At 39.8% G+C, this 16,547-nt stretch overlaps 1 protein-coding gene across 2 annotated transcripts; it reads right to left on the reverse strand.

Moving 5' to 3' along the window:
* Positions 1-2,501: 2,501 nt before the first annotated feature.
* Positions 2,502-8,434, reverse strand: cltrn (collectrin, amino acid transport regulator). 2 transcript variants are annotated; one of them, XM_085348389.1, is made up of 6 exons: positions 8,303-8,369; positions 7,799-7,857; positions 5,565-5,650; positions 5,328-5,441; positions 2,739-2,933; positions 2,502-2,651 (listed from the first exon to the last, which is right to left on the reverse strand). In XM_085348389.1, the coding sequence occupies exons 1-6, from the start codon at positions 8,367-8,369 to the stop codon at positions 2,522-2,524; spliced, it is 651 nt and encodes a 216-aa protein (XP_085204515.1). In that variant the 3' UTR covers positions 2,502-2,521. The 2 variants fall into 2 exon arrangements, with proteins under 2 accessions (XP_085204515.1, XP_085204516.1); XM_085348390.1 differs by lacking the exon at positions 7,799-7,857 and having other exon boundaries at positions 8,303-8,434.
* Between the last annotated feature and the right edge of the window lie 8,113 nt (positions 8,435-16,547).

A 16,547-nucleotide genomic window follows, 5' to 3' on the forward strand; every position in this document is an offset into this window, starting at 1 on the left:
TATGCTGCAATTGCTAAATGGCACCGCGAGATGGCGCCACTTTCCTTGTAGTTGCGTTAAATTCTGGTTGAAAACTGTAAATTTAGGTCGATGTGATTATTTCTTCTATGATTTTTTTGGGGGGGACTAAAAAGCCAGCTCTTAGCTGATACTGGAGAAACCAGTGAAATGTGGCTAGTTTTCTGGTTTGTTTGTTTATTTAATGTTTTGAGGTTGCCGGGCATCTTCTGATTATTTCATTCAGGTCCCTCGGGGTTATGTCCATTTTCCAAGTCTGGTTTTAAGTATTGTCTTGGGAGGGATATCTCAAGAACATTTCTCGAGATGTGGTCTCTTACGATGGCCGTGTTGCCTGAGCCTCCGTCCTCTGTGTTAAGTATGATATAGCTGCTCATCTGTGCAAACCAGTTTGAATAAATACAGCACCCATCAAACTCAAACCACTCAAACTGTTCTCATAATGGCTCACGCGGTGACCTTTTAGCACAGAAAAACCTTAATGCTTGTAAACACCCTAAAAACTGTTCCCTTGAATCATGGGGAAAAAAACAATTTTTACAAAAAGCTTTTTTTTTATTTTTAGGAAGAGTAATCCTTTACCCCGGTGGAACCATCTGGAACTCAATATATGAGGGATGCTAAGGGTCAAAAACAAAGAGAAAACCTTTTGTGTTTTAAGGATGGCACCTATAACCTTAGTGCATAGCTTGACATGGATTTTAAGAGTAAGAATACCAAACAGAGAAAGTGAAAAGGCCAGGTCAATAAAATGAGGAATCAGAAATTTTCATCACTGTCATGGCTGCATATAAAGTTCTGTATTTGCTTTTTTTTTAAAAAACAGTTTGCCCTTTTACATATAGCATATAGCATGTTTCCTCCAGAACAATGGCCACAGCATTGCTGCTATGGGTCCTCCTAAAAAAAAAATCTGCAAACATCCCTTTGGTCACATTATTGATTAACAAATGGGTCCAGTGTGTCTGGAAAGTTAACTTAAGTTTCTAGAAAGTCAGCCTGCATACATATAAATAGAAATATCTTCCGTTTAGTCAGATTATTTATCTGTATAATTTTATTCAAAGTCAAAAACAGATTTGGAAAAGTTACCGCAACCCTTAGAGCCATATGAATGTTTAATAAGCTGTAATTATTCTGTAAATTAGAATACCATCAACTGGAATTATTTCTGAGTTAGTCACTAAGTCTCCTTGGGCAAGTTACTGAACACCAAGTTGCTCTCAAAGAGTTCATTTGAGTGTGAATATTAGATAGAAACCACTTCGGCATGAAAAAAAGTGTTTTTGTGAATGGATGAATGAGGCAAGTTGAACAAAGTGCTTTGAGTGCTCAAGCAGAGTAGAACAGCTCTATATAAGAACCAGGTCATTTACTTTTTACCACATGTTAACTTAGAAGTGCCTATTTAGTGGTGTTATTGCCCCTCTCTAAAGATAGACATCCATAAATGTTACCACTGTGGCATCAAAACTGCATTTATGAAACCAAATATCAAATGTGATTTTTAAAAATGTTCAAATGTTTGGTGAATTTGCACCAGATAAGCTATAAAGCTCTTTTTTCCACCATCAGCATTAAGACTTTATTAGTCTTAATCCGGTAAGTGCCAACAAATTCATCATCTCTGCTGATCCCATGAGAGCACCGAACGAATGCAGCTGCATACAAGCTACAATTTCATTAACAAGTGGATTTACCTGCCAGCACAGAGCTGTCAAGCGCTACTGAGTCAATGCTGCATCGTGATTGGCTCGTATGTTTCTAGGTTTAGCTGTTGATTGGCTCTTTGGTGAGAGGGGTGGGATAGTCAACATCTTTACAGAACTCTGAAGAAAAATCTATAGAGTGTCACATCGTCTTTAATAATGTCTTTTATGTTACTCGGAAATACCAGTAATATGACCAGACTCTTTACCAGAATTACTGGTAACAGTTTACTACCTGTGAAAGGTCACCGGTGTTAAATCATTTGAGGGAAATGCCCTGCAGGGAGGCAGAATACAGCAAGTCAAACATTGCAGTTTAAACACCTGTTCACACATAATCTTGAAACTTTGTACCAACACAGAGTGCAGATAAGGAACCATGAGTGGTTTAACAGAGGATTTTATTGAATTCCTTCAAAGGTAACCATAAAGCCAGGCCTCCTAGACTTACAAAGGTAGGAATGAGCCTTCTTCATAAATGGGACCATTTGACTGGTTGTAAATGGTTAGTATATAGACCCCACTTTGGCAAAATATCTTAACACAACCCGTCATACAGAGATCTTTGATAAATCATCCTTCAACACTTTGGTTGAGGGGAAAAAACACATTTATTTGTAAAACGGCAGTTAAATAGTGTGAAACACTGGATTTGTTTAAGGCAGCCTGTGATTATTGTATTGAAAGGCCCAGCAAATTAACATGTCAAAACTGAAATGAATTACATTAGAAACTTTAAAGAAAATCACATAATTTTTCACACTGTGGCACGGCAGTTTTTTTATAAGAGCACTTTACATCTGCGTGAATCGCTCATCGTCCGAGAACGTCGAGTTATAAATACCGTCATTTGCACCGTTTTCAGCCGTTTTCACCCCTGTCTCTTCGTCGCTGTCCTCGTCATCTGCATCCATGTTTTTCTTCCTACAAAAAGAATGAGCAGATCAAATGAAGCTCAGTTATCATATTTTCAAAAAGCTAAATTAAATACATCCACAGTCATCTGCTCACAGTTTTCTTTGGACCAGAGGATACACAAGCAGGGCGATGATGCCGACGCTAACTGCACCCATGACCACCCCGAAGACAATGAGCCACGGAGGGGTGTCAGGGGAGACCGGTGCTGCCAGAGTGGGATAGATGCCATCGAACTCCAGAGTTTTATCTGTTAGCAGAAAAGCACCGTTGATTCGATTTCTCGATTTTCTATTGGACAAAAAAAAAGATTTCATTTAAGGGGATTATTCTGGAAAAGGCAAAACTGCACTGACTCTGGACAGCAACACAGTTTTTACAGTTTTGCCTCTTTACACCACCTAAGTTGATTAAATCCAGTAGATCTAGAAATACTTTTCTCTTCCCATCGTTCTGGTTGTCCAAACATTTTCTTAACTTTAGAAACAATTCTGTTATCATGCACTTCATCAGTTATCTTCTGTGGTCTTTAGGGTCTTTTAGTGTTGCTGAGCTGGTCTGTGCATTCATTCTTTTTAATGAATCTCTCCCTGATGGATTTATTTAGATTTTCCAAGCCTAACGATGGCCTCTTTCACTTGTTCTTTGGACGTCATGTTGAGCATTAAGGCCACAAAATGCAAGTTATTTCTCAACTACTTGACAGTCAGTTGTCCAATTTCTCTGAAAATACATAAAAGTGGCTGCAATTGAGGTTAATGCAGCTTTAATTAAAGCTGCATTTTTATCATATCCAGATAAAATCCACTGTAGTGGTGCGCAGAGACAAAAATCACAAAGTGTTTCATTGGCCAAATACTTAAAGATTTGCAACTTTGTGTCAAAAACACAAGTATGCGGACGTTAAAGTCACACTTTTGCTCCACGTGTTCATGCAACAGTGTTTCAGTAATGCTTAAATGTAGCCGATTTTAAACTCTTTCCTCCGGTCAGGGTCATTTCTCAGTACAGTACATCCTCCAGGGGATCTCTAAGTACTTCTTAAAACTGATGAGTCACACACAAAAGCATTTTTTATCATGAGTGATAAAACTGTTTTTAACTTTTAGGTTGACCTGGGGCTGGAACTGTTTTTTGGAAGCTTTGAAACCAGTTTGTCGTCTTAGAACTTAGCATCCCCTGAAACGAATGCATTAAGGAGGCAGACAAGAGGAGGTGGTGAAAGTATGCCAAGTTAACACAGCAGTGCCTCAACAGTGAGTGGTATACACACTGCGAACCCATTAAGTTAGTTTGCAGTTGGCCAGTTCCTCTGCAGGACCTGCTGTACAAGCTGGACACAGAAGCTACTGAAGTGGGCCAAGGCTGCCGAGGATCAGAAATAGTAATCAATGCATTCTTACAGGTATTAAACTGTATAAAAACATTGGCTGTAGTTTGAATTCAAACTACAATTTTAAAACTTTTTTTTTAAATTAGCTGACCTTATCGTTCCTGTACAGGAAAAAAAGCTTCAAAATACCCTGACTTCCCACATAAATTCTACAAGCTGGTGAATTTGTGCCAGAATCTTGGGAAATCTGTGATTCCAAAGTCTGCCTGTGAGTCTCCTCCTAGATATGAGCCTGGAAAACCTCCAAAGATAAGATGCCAGCTGGAAATAAACACGCTAGTTGACCAAACATTTATGAAGTGACTCATCCCAGTACAAAGGAGTAGTGGTTCAGTGCAAAGTCCCATACAAAATTTGAGCTTCATAAATGCTAACCGTAAATGTTAAAAACACAAAAATGGTGAAGAGCACCTGCCTTAAGTTATGCTGCTCTACATAACACATGCATTTACAGTAGAAACAGAGGATTTGTTTGGCGCTTTTTGGGGGGGTTACTAAAAATATTTGTTCGCTTTTTAAATAAATTCTACTGCTTTCTGTATCAGTTATTGTGATCCATTAAAATAGTGGATGTTAATGGCTGGTTGAGGCTGGTTGTGCATGAACAGCCGTCTCTCTCTGTTTCCCCTGTAATGGACTGGTGACCAGAAAAGTGTGATGGACGGATGGAAATGTTTAAATGAGAATGCTCATTACCCACATGAGGGAAATTATGTTCACTTAAGTACAAAAATAACCTGTTACTTCATAAAAATAAAAGGGATCGACTTAGTTTCTATGGCCACACTGCATAACCCAGGGTAAACCTGCTCATGCATGCATACATAAAATAGATGGTGTTTGAAAGCAAAGTGTTTGAAGTGTTAAGGTTAGTGATCAGGTTTGTGGTTTATGGTTTAGGTTGGAGCTTTGAAGCCTTGTTCAAAAGAAAACAAACCTCTGGCAGTGGCAAATCTTGTGTGAGAGAGTAACCAAAAGCCATGACACAGGCACACGTGTTAAAGCAAAATATAAAAAATGTCACGACACACCTGTTCCTGCGCTACATAATCTAGAAAGCTGCACTTTCGCACCATATGTGAGCCAAACATTCATTGGGAACATAATTACGCCCCCATTCATATTTATTTGGAAAACCCATTAGTTATTAGTCATTTTAGAATTTTCTAGGAAATGATAAAATGGGTAATAAATGTTTAAGAAAAATACTTTAACATCCATTATTTACATCCAGCTAAGAAGAAAATATAACAATAATAGTACCAATAACTAAAACTGTAGCATGTGATTACTTTATAGCCATCTCCACAGTTCCTTTATCAACAAGATCCATGGTGTTCGGCCTCGTCACCACAAACCAGAAGGACACTCTCTGAGTCTCGTTACACGGATGGATGTCTGAAACCCTGGTGAAGTTTTACAAGACAATGAAAGCGAAGTTATAAAATGTGAGTCACCTATCGTGTTAAGAGATGTTCTATTATGTTTTTACAACTGTTTAAGAACAGATGACACAAAAACAGTCTTACCCAAATTCTTCTCCGTTAGTGAAATCCCTCATGGCAAAAGCCAGAGCGGCCCGGAAAAGGAACATTTCATTTTTGTTCCAGGGATACTGCAAAATCAGCAACATCAGATTAGGGACTGTTTTTCAGCAAAGGTTAACTGTTCGCCACATGGACCTTGGCCTCATATTAAGCAGTCACATGCACTTTAAGAGAATTCTGGATAATATTAAGCACTTGATTGTAACCATGACTCTAAAATGATGGCGTGTAAAATATTAATAAAAGCAGAAGTTAATGATTTGGAAATTAGTTAATATTGGTGTGTGTGTGTGTGTGTGTGTGTCTCTTAAACTTCATACCATCAGCAAGTTGCATTTAAATTGGAAAAGTAGCATTTCTACTCCCTCTGTAAGTATTTGGAAATTTCCCAACACTTACTGCTGCTGTGTCCCTGCAGATATTTGAGGCCTCCTCTGTCATATTTGTTCCCTCATAATGTGCAGAACGGTTATAATGCCTAACAGGTCTGAACAGACGTTTAATCTCTCGATTCTCGATTTTATCTGCTGCAGTACCCAACGAATGTGCGATGTGTTCTTGCTGAAATAAGCAAGACTTTCAATTTTAAAATCTACGTATGCAATCGTGACCACCTTATTAGGTACATCTGTTTAACTGCTCATCAGCATACATATCTAATTGTCCAACCACACGCAAGCATGCATGTCAGTGGCTTTTAATGCCACACGTCCGGGTTCTGAGTACGGTATTTCAGGAATTTCTGATTTGCTTAGATGTTCGCACACAACCATCTGTAACAAAAAAAACAGTCCAGAAAACAGAGAGAAAATATCCAGTAAGCAGCAGTTCTCTATGTGAAAATGCCTTGTTGATGCAAAGGGTCAGAGAACAATGACCAGACTGCTTTGAGTTAACAAGAAGGCAAAAGCAACTCATAACTGCTAGTTACAACCACACAGAAGATGATCTCTCGACGCATAGCACACCAAATCTTGAAGCAGAAAGCAGAAGACCACACCGGGAAGCACTCCTGTCAGCTAAGAGCAGGAAACTGGACAATAGAAGATTAGAAAGATGAGGATTAATAAGGTCAGAATTTGGTCTAAATCAGGGGTGTCCAACTCCAGGCCTTGAGGGCCGGTGTCCTGCAGGTTTTAGATGTGTCCTTGATCCAACACAGTTGATTTAAATGCCCAACAGACACCTTTGGAATGTGCAAAGGGAGATTCACATAATGGATGTGCGTACAAAATTTGCAGTCGCTGCATAAAACTCTGAAGAAATGTTTTCGCCGCTTTGTTGAGATAAAGGATTAAGGCAGATAGAAACAGGTCCTAATAAAGTGGCTAGTGAGTGCATCATTGAGTTTCAACGGTGCCTTTAAAGATTTGCAAGTTGCCCATGGTATCTTCACAAAAGCACTCAGGGCCATCACAGATCTTAAAGAGGAAAGCTGTTCAGGAGGTTTTTCCTCTTTGTCTCAATCTCTTTTGAATGAGCTGCATAAACGGAGACAGCAGCATCTCTGGATCTTGTTTCTGCATGTATTTTTTATTTGCATGGTACACTTTGAACTTTCAAAAGTATTCCTGAGCCCATGTGGTGATGTTCACTCCAGATTCATGTCTGATTTATATTAAAGTGTTCTCTGAGGGCATGACAGCCATTCAGCAGTGATTTGCAGCCCTTTTCTCTTGCGTACAGAGATTTTGCTGGATTCTCTGAAACATTAATGATATTATCTATGATCAGTGTACTGTAGAAGATTAAAATTCTCTCTGTTTCCTCTTTGTTCCACAAATCTGTGCCAGAGTATTGAAATTCTCCCTGTGTCGAAAGACTTACCCTGCCTAGCATGGTTTTTTGTTTTTTTTTTTTTAAACGTAATCCTGTTTATCTAATTACTAAGATGTGTCCAAAGCAGGTGTTTGGGGGTGTATTGCTTGTTTTTTTGTTTTTTTTTTAGCATTACACAACTTTTCTGGTCTATTGTTGCACCTGGAACTTCAACTGATTGTAATGCTGGACATGAATGATCACATTTCTCAGTTCCACCACATTTTCTTTGTAAATATAGGTTGGAAATCATTACTTTCTTTATTTATAATTCACAAAACATTCAAATTTTTTAGGGAACGGGATTGCATTCCTGTTTTTAATATTATGAAGTCAGAGCTGTTTATGGCAAGAAGAGCGATCTGAGGATGTGGAGGAATATTTAAATATATACATACAGCTTGATCTCCCAGTGCGGTTTTGATGCTGAATCGAACTTTGTGGGCTTCTCCAACACCTATAAAGATAAAACAGACTGAAATGTCCTCTGCGTGCCATGAATTGCTGTGCTAGGCTTTAGATGAGAAGTGTAGCTGCTGCAGTTTATCTTTCCTGTGCTGATAGACTGAATCCCAAGAGCAGCAGCGTCAAATTTAGTCTCTCTCAGCTATTTCCTCATAGTTTGGTTGTAGATTAGCAATTTTAGGATCATTGTTCAAGTCTACAATCACGATGGAATGAATGAAACCCTTGTTGTGAGGTAAATGCTAAGTTATGTGTCTAATCTGACTTTGTTCCAGTAAATAGATTAGAAGCTGCATTCCACACTCACTTCTGGGCTAAGAAGGGATAAAACTCCTGTACACAAAGCCTGTGTTTACTCATATTAATGAATTTATGTATTTTTTTTAAAAATGTGAACACACAATATTTGACCAAAGGTTACATTTTAAGAGCCTTACCTGGTTTACAGAGCCCTTCTGCCACAGAAAGTGACAAACTGAGCAGGAGCAAGATCTTTTCCAACATTTTTCCCAGAAAACAAAAAGCAGAATAGCACAATGCTGTAAAAGCTCAGGCAAAGGTCCCAGCATTCACCGATCTAAAGAGGTCGGCAGAGGATTTAACTGGATAAAGCCTGGGTTTAATGGTTAAGCCAAGACACACCTGAACTAATCTGTCCTCTCTGTAAAAAACAATGGCTGTCACTGCGCTGCACTGCATGGAAACAGTCAAGTGGGCGCTGTTTGTTCATGCTTTCCAAAGGAGCCAGATAGGTCTAATGTGATAGAGGCAGACCTCCCAGAGGAGAACAGAACGGCCCAGTCTGTTTCTATTTACCTAGTATAGCACAGTGTGTGAACTTCCAAGTTACAGCCACTTAAAATGGTATAATAAGTAGTGACCCCTAGAAACAGAAACAGCCTGGGAAAGAATATGTTAGGTGTCGGCTGTGTGCGGACAGGGATAGGACCCAAGGTGCAGACTCCGGAGACAGAACTTAAACCAAAACAGCTTTAATGCTGAACGCAAACATAACATAACTGGAAAAACTCAAAAATAAACTAACACCAGCGGATTGACAAAACACACAGCAAAGTAACCGGTAGATCGCAACACGGACACAGAGAAACACAGGGCTTAAATACACAGAGGGAGCAATCAGGGAATGGGTAACAGGAGGGAAACACAGCTGGGGCAAATCACGCCTAACGAGACAAGGGGAAGCAAAACCAGACACATTAACATCAGACATGGACTTTCAAAGTAAAACAGGAAACACATAACACAGACTGAACAAAGACACAGACTCGCACGCACTGCAACAGAGGGAACAGAGACGTGGGACCAGGGCAGACACAAACACTGACTGGACACGGGGATATAGGAACTAAGGATATACAGAGACGCAAACTAGACAAGGGGATACAGCTGACAGGGGAGACAGAGCAGCTAGAGAAGACAGAGACATAAACTATAAGACAGAACTCAAAGAAACCAAAGACTAGAAAGTATAAATAATATAATAAACTCAAAACCCCTGGGTCAACGACCCAGGCATCCTAACAGAATATAGCATCTACTAATTAATAGAAGTGGATCTCTTATCATTTTTTCCAGTTCCATATTTTTATTTTTACATATACGATATGATATGATATGTAAACTGTTACCTTTCATTTTAAAAGAAAACAACATTAAAACATTAAAGGTGAAACTAACAGAGGAATTTAGAAGAAGAGCAAATAGTGCAACACACAGGGTGTAGTTGTAGTACAGTTGTTGTTGTTGTTGTTGTTGTTGTTTAAGCCTGGAACCCTGAGCCCCACTTATAAATCCTTGCACAGCATTTACAAAATCCCCTCACCCAGCCACAGGTATTAAACTATCTCGAGGAGCCGTGATCTTTGCAAAGGCTCGATGGTTTCTGTTCTAAAGCAGTGCTGCTGTTGGTAAGTGGTGGTAAACATGATCACTGCTGGTATCAGAGTGCATGTGCCATAGAAATAAAAGTCAAAAAGAGAGAGAGACAGGGCAGTACTCCAGAGTCAGATTTCTCATATTTGCCAGCCCTTCAGGAACTTGACAGGATTGCAATGACAGGATTTAAACAAGAAGGGTCTTTATCACCTATGACAAATCAAGGATATGAAAAACAACAATCTCATTATGCATTCTAAGAGGCTAGAAAATAAGGATAAGCAGAACAGGTCCATTTCAGGTGCAGTTCATTTAACCCGCCGGCGACCCAGCCATATGTTTACACTAGATCATGAAATGAGGTAGCAAGATTGACTGCAGGAGAAGCCTTGAGGATACTTGATGCACAAAATGAGGACGCAAACAGCTCAGCTGAAGGAGATGAGTTGGGTTTACTAGTTAACTTGAAAACATGGAGCATATCCCAGCTGCCACAGGGTGAGAGGCAGGGTGCAGAAAACCATTTGCACTCACATTCATACTTGTGGCCAATTCAGAATTAGCAGTGAAGCTAATCCCATACTGTAACTGCATGTTTTGGACTGTGGGAGTATCTCTGAGTACCTGGAGAGAACCCACCCAGACATGGACAGCATATGGAGACTACACACACACCGGACGGTGGATTCAAACCCCTTGAAAATCATGTTATCAGAATAAATATCACAGATAAGAGTACAAGTATGATACACAAAACAGTACTTCTGTATGAAACGAAGCGAAGTCACTTGATTATTTTAGTCACTAAAATATTTTGGTTGCGTGAGGGTTAAGCCCAAAAGTCTGATTTGGGATACAGGTGAAATCATCCCAGCACTCTCTGTCCTTTCTGACCCAGTCCTGCTCGGTCAGAGTCAAGCAGGACAAACTGTACTCTCCACACTCCCTGTTCCTCCCTACATGGTAATCAGGTCTAACCTAGCTTTGCTATGTCATGCAGAATTAAAATCTCCCACAACAGATCCCAGTGAACTCATTCTCATCCTCTTTACTGAAAAAGCCTTTGCAAACACTTTCAGTTATTCAGTCAATCAATATCTAAGCTGGCACTTATATAAGGTTAATGATCCATTCTTCCTCATTGGCTGTTAGGTTAATTTTTTAACCACTGTCTCAGAAAAGTATGCTTGAGCTCGTCAATAGCTTCAATGCTAACATGTTAAATGTAATGGACACTATTGCTCCCATTAAGGTGAAGGTTATCTCTGGAAGGAAAAAGTCTCCATGGAGAAACTCCACACTGGTGAAAAAAGAAAAAAGAGAGTGTAGGAAAGCTGAGCGCAGATGGAGAAAAACAAACCTCCAGGTTCATTATGACATTTATAAAGAGAAACTTCACAATTATAATTTACAACTGAGGAATGCAAGGAGGTCCTACTTCTCTGACATCATCACTAAAAACAGCCATAATGCTCGGGTCTTATTTTCTACAGTTGACAGGCTAACAAACCCTCCTGTGTCAGTGGCAGCTGAACTTCATTCGACCATGGCCTGCAATGACTTTGCCAAATTCTTCACTGAAAAAATCCAAAAAATTAGACAAGCAATTGGTACATCAACAGCAGATCCAGGATATGTACTGTGTCCACCAAAAAACTGTTTAAACACCATGAAACAGTTTCAACCTATTAACAGCAAAGACCTGGAGGACATCTTAGGTAAACTGAACTCCTCCTCCTGCTGTTTAGATGTCCTGCCAACAAGTTTTTTCAAAAAGGTCTCAAAGACTTTAGAGTCAGACCTGTTACAGATCGTCAACTTTTCTTTATTATCAGGTGTGTTTCCAGAATCACTAAAAACTGCTGTAATCAAACCTATACTGAAAAAGGACAATCTTGACAAGACACAAATGAACAACTACAGGCTGATCTCAAATCTCCCGTTTTTAAGTAAGATCATTGAAAAAGCAGTTTCTCAACAGCTCAGTTACTTCTTAAAACAGAATAATTGCTACGATGCCTTCCAGTCAGGTTTTAGACAGAACCACAGCACTGAAACCGCTCTGACCAAAGTGTTTAATGACATATGTCTGAATACAGACAGTGGAAAAATGTCAGTCCTAGTTTTACTGGATCTCAGTGCAGCATTTGATACAGTTGACCACAACATATTACTCAAACGACTGGAGAACTGGACAGGTCTTTCAGGAACTGTACTAAACTGGTTCAAAACATACGTAGAAAACAGGAAATACTTTGTATCAATAGGTAACTTCACATCTGAGCAGACAAGTATCACATGTGGAGTTCCCCAAGGTTCCATCTTGGGACCCCTTCTGTTTAACATCTACATGCTCCCACTGGCACAGATTATAAACAACAACAAAATAAACTATCACAGCTATGCAGATGACACACAAATATATATCACAATGTCACCAGGAGACCGAGGCCCTGTACAGGCTCTTGGTAAATGCATTGAGGAAATCAATGACTGGTTGTGCCACAATTTTCTCCAGCTAAACAAAAACAAAACTGAGGTAATAGTCTTTGGCGCCAAAGAAAAACGATTACAGGTCACCAGAGAACTTCAATCTATACATCTAAAAACCACAAACCAGGCGAGAAATTTGGGTGTAGTGATGGATGCAGACCTAAACTTAGAAAAACACATTAAGACAATAACAAAGTCAGCTTACTATCACCTCAAGAATATATCAAGGATAAAAGATCTGATGTCTCAACAGGACCTGGAAAAACTAGTCCATGCATTCATCTTTAGTAGGCTTGATTACTGTAACAGGTCTACCTAAAAAATCAGTCAGACAACTACAGCTCATTCAGAACTCTGCTGCTCGAGTCCTCACTAAGACCAAAAAAGTGGACCACATCAGTCCAGCTCTGAGGTCCTTACACTGGCTGCCTGTCCGTCAGAGGATAGACTTTAAAGTTCTGATGCTGGCCTATAAAGCTCTGAATGGTTTAGAACCAAAATACATCAATGACCTCCTGACCCAGTATGAACCATCCAGATCCCTCAGGTCATCTGGATCCGGTCTTTTATCAGTTCCCAGAGTCAGAACCAGACACGGAGAAGCTGCATTCAGCTTTTATGCTCCTTATATCTGGAACAAACTCCCAGAAAGCCTCAGATCAGCTGAAACACTCAGTTTATTTAAATCCAGGTTGAAGACTCACCTGTTCTCAGCTGCATTTGAATAAAGCACCAAATCCACACTTTAAGATTAAATTTCAAAACTTACATTTAACTACTGATTTTATCTACTGTTCTGATTTTATCTGTTTTGATTTTATATACTGTTTTGTTTGTTTGTTTGTTTGTTTGTTTGTTTGTTTGTTTGTTTGTTTGTTTGTTTGTTTGTTTGTTTGTTTGTTTGTTTGTTTGTTTGTTTGTTAATTAGTTAGTTAGTTTATTTGCTTGTTTTAATCAATTTTAAATCATGCTTTTTATTTGTTCTTGTTTCTAATGTCTCTGTAAAGCACTTTGAATCACCTTGTTGTTGAATTGTGCTATACAAATAAACTTGCCTTGCCTTGCCTTGCCTTGAAACCGCCATTTATTGGAAATTAAGTTCACATGGGTCAAGTTTGAATGTAAAGTCTCCTTTCCCTGATAACAGACTGTTTCAGTGATTAAAACACCACAGCAGACCACATGAAACTCTCCTACAATAAACGATCTTTTGTACCCATAAAATGTCATAAGTGTTTTCCAATAAAACAGACCACGATGACGCATCACTGAGGGTTGAGCCACTGGGTTACAGTAAGAATAACTGGTCTTTCCTCTTCCTTCCTCCTTCCTTGACAAATCAGCCAATCAAATGGCAACTCAGTGCATTTGGGCATTTAAACATGGTCAAGATGACCAGCTAAACCTCAAACCGAGCAGCAGAATGGGGAAGACAGGCAGTTTAAGTGAGTTTGGCACCTGATGGGCTGGTCCGAGTTTCCCACATTGCCATCTCTGGGGTTTGCAGAAAAATAGATAATATCTAAACGATGAGTCTCAATTTCTGCTGTCACAATTAAATGGTGGGGTCAGAAATTGGTGTCAACAGCATGAAAGGCTGGATGCGTCCTTCCTTGTATTAGAGGTTCAGGCTGGTGGTGATGGTGTAATGATGAGAGGGACATTTTCTTGGCACTCTTCAGACCTTTTATTGGAACATTGTTTAGACAAAACATCACAAAGCTCAAATAACTTTAAGTTGGATTTTTTTGGGGGGGGGGGTTAAATGCACTAAATGCCTTTTCGGTTTCACCTTTTTGGTGTGTATTATCTAAATTTTGAATTAATTTTAGCTTGATCACAGTTCACTTCCTGCTAAGCACTTAATTAAACTCCCAGAGGGCAGCCATTTAGCTTTTCTACCTATAAAACCCGGAGAGCAGCCAAATGGCTGGTAGGCTTTTAGCTAAGCTTTAGCTTCAGCCAAGTGGAAGCTAAATTGGCTAGTCATTCATATGTATATTAGGTTGTTACCTGGGAATTCTGGAGGGAGGGGAGTGGGGGTGTGTGATTGAAGGGGTGGGGGAGCTGCTAAAAGCTGTGCACTTCCTTTTGTGTTTCATCTTGATGCATTCTCAGTCATCCAGGGAAATAAATCTCCAAAAGTCACCAACTTGGAGTGTTTCAGTTTGCCATCTTAGGGAGAAATCAACACACCGTCTAAGAAGTTTTTGCGCAAGTGAAAGCGATGTGAAAAAATTGTCCGTGGTAACATTTCTGCCCTTGTCTAGGAATGGTTCCATCAGCCTCATTACTACATTTTCAGAAAGTCTCTCCCCAGTGGGACGATTGGGGTCCTTGCCAAGATATGGGAAGACATTGCAAATGTACTTGGATTTTAGGTCGCAAGCCACCCAAAACTTGATCCCAAACTTGTCAGGTTTACTTGCAATATACTGCAGGAAACAGCACCGAGTCTTTGATGGGAAAAGCTGTTCATCAACGGTGATATGTAGACCAGGGTTGTAGCACGTGATGCAGTTGGTGACAAATGATCCCCACACACTGGAAATTGCAGCGAACATGATTGACATGGCAGCACTGAATGCACATGTGCTGTATCAAGCATGCACCGGGACGAAGGAAAGACGGGTGGACTTCCTGGTGGAGCTTGCAAGAGAGTTGGCTCACTCTCATGTAGCTGCGAAGAAGGCAAGAAAAGAACAGTTGCTTTGGACACAACCCTCCACACCTAGCCCTGGAAAAAGAGCCATGTGTCAGGTCAAACACAAATGCAAGAACAATCATGCCACTGTGCGATGTGTTCACTGCAACAGATACACATGTGGTAAATGCAGACTACAGATACCATGGCAGTGCCAGGATTGTGAGTGATTGCTGAAAATGTTGAAATGTACTCACTCACTTTTTATTATTATTTGTAAATATGTGTACAAATGGTTGGTTTTTTGTACTGTTTTTATCAATAAATCTCAGCAACAAAGGACCTACACCCATGTGTGTTGATTTCTCCCTAAGATGGCAAACTGAAACACTCCAAGTTGGTGACTTTTGGAGATTTATTTCCCTGGATGATTGAGAATGCATCAAGATGAAACACAAAAGGAAGTGCACAGCTTTTAGCAGCTCCCCCACCCCCTCAATCACACACCCCCACTCCCCTCCCTCCAGAATTCCCAGGTAACAACCTAATATACATATGAATGACTAGCCAATTTAGCTTCCACTTGGCTGAAGCTAAAGCTTAGCTAAAAGCCTATCAGCCATTTGGCTGCTCTCCGGGTTTTATAGGTAGAAAGGTAAAAGCCTGGGGATGCATGTGTTAATTACTTTTCAGGGTGCAGGTATTTTCTCTCTACACACGGTGGCAGCAGAGGCCCAGACATGACAGCCATTGCAGTTTTTAACCCAATCATTGTGAAACTAAAACAAAAACGTGAACCTCAATACACTGCATGAAATGCATCCGAAAGTAAAACTCATAGTGTGAAAAGCATTTTTCAAGGCTTTTAGATTTTGTGTGCTTCTTTAAAGGGCAATCAAGGTTAATCATCTCAGTGGGCAGATTACTGCTGGATCTGCAAAATCCAAAATATTTTATTTCATCTGAGACTCTGGTGATATTCAGATTGAAGACTTTCAAAAATATTTTTTAAATCTCTCCTGGGGAAAAAAAAAGAAAAACTATTGTCTATTAATGGCTGTGTGTACAAAATATGCAAACATAACACAGTTTGACAGGCATAAAATAGTATTTTTGCACCAACAAGGTGCTCTCCCAAAGCTGTCAGCCTAAAAACTGTTGGCTGATAGCTCTAAAACACATCTACGACAGATAAACAACATCTGAAAGTCATGCTGTTAAGAAACAGGATAAAAACATCAAGCAAAAACCTGACGCAGGACCTGCAGATGATCCATCTACTGCTCACCAAAGGCTCATCAGAAATGGGCTCAGTGGAAGGACAGAATACTATATATTCTTGACCGCTATACAGAAAGAGTCTCATCAGCAGTGGCTTCATTTTTCATGATAATGATCCCAAAAACACTGCCAATGAAATAAAAACATACTTGGGTAGAAAAACATACAATGAATCACTATCAGTCACGGACTGGCTTCCCCAGAACCCAGACCTCGATATTACTGAAGCAGTGTGGGATTCAACATCCAAAGAACAGCTTTGAATGTCCTTCAAGAAGCCTGGAGAACTATTCTTAAAGACTGCTTAAAGAAAATAAGGCCATCTCATAGAGTTCAGGCTCTGGTGAAGAGTAACAGTGCTCATACCA

The sequence above is a fragment of the Diplotaxodon limnothrissa genome, linkage group LG23 (assembly GCF_057381915.1).
Source record: "Diplotaxodon limnothrissa isolate DT_005_m linkage group LG23, D_limnothrissa_male_GT1.1, whole genome shotgun sequence".
NCBI classification, from domain to species: domain Eukaryota; kingdom Metazoa; phylum Chordata; class Actinopteri; order Cichliformes; family Cichlidae; genus Diplotaxodon; species Diplotaxodon limnothrissa.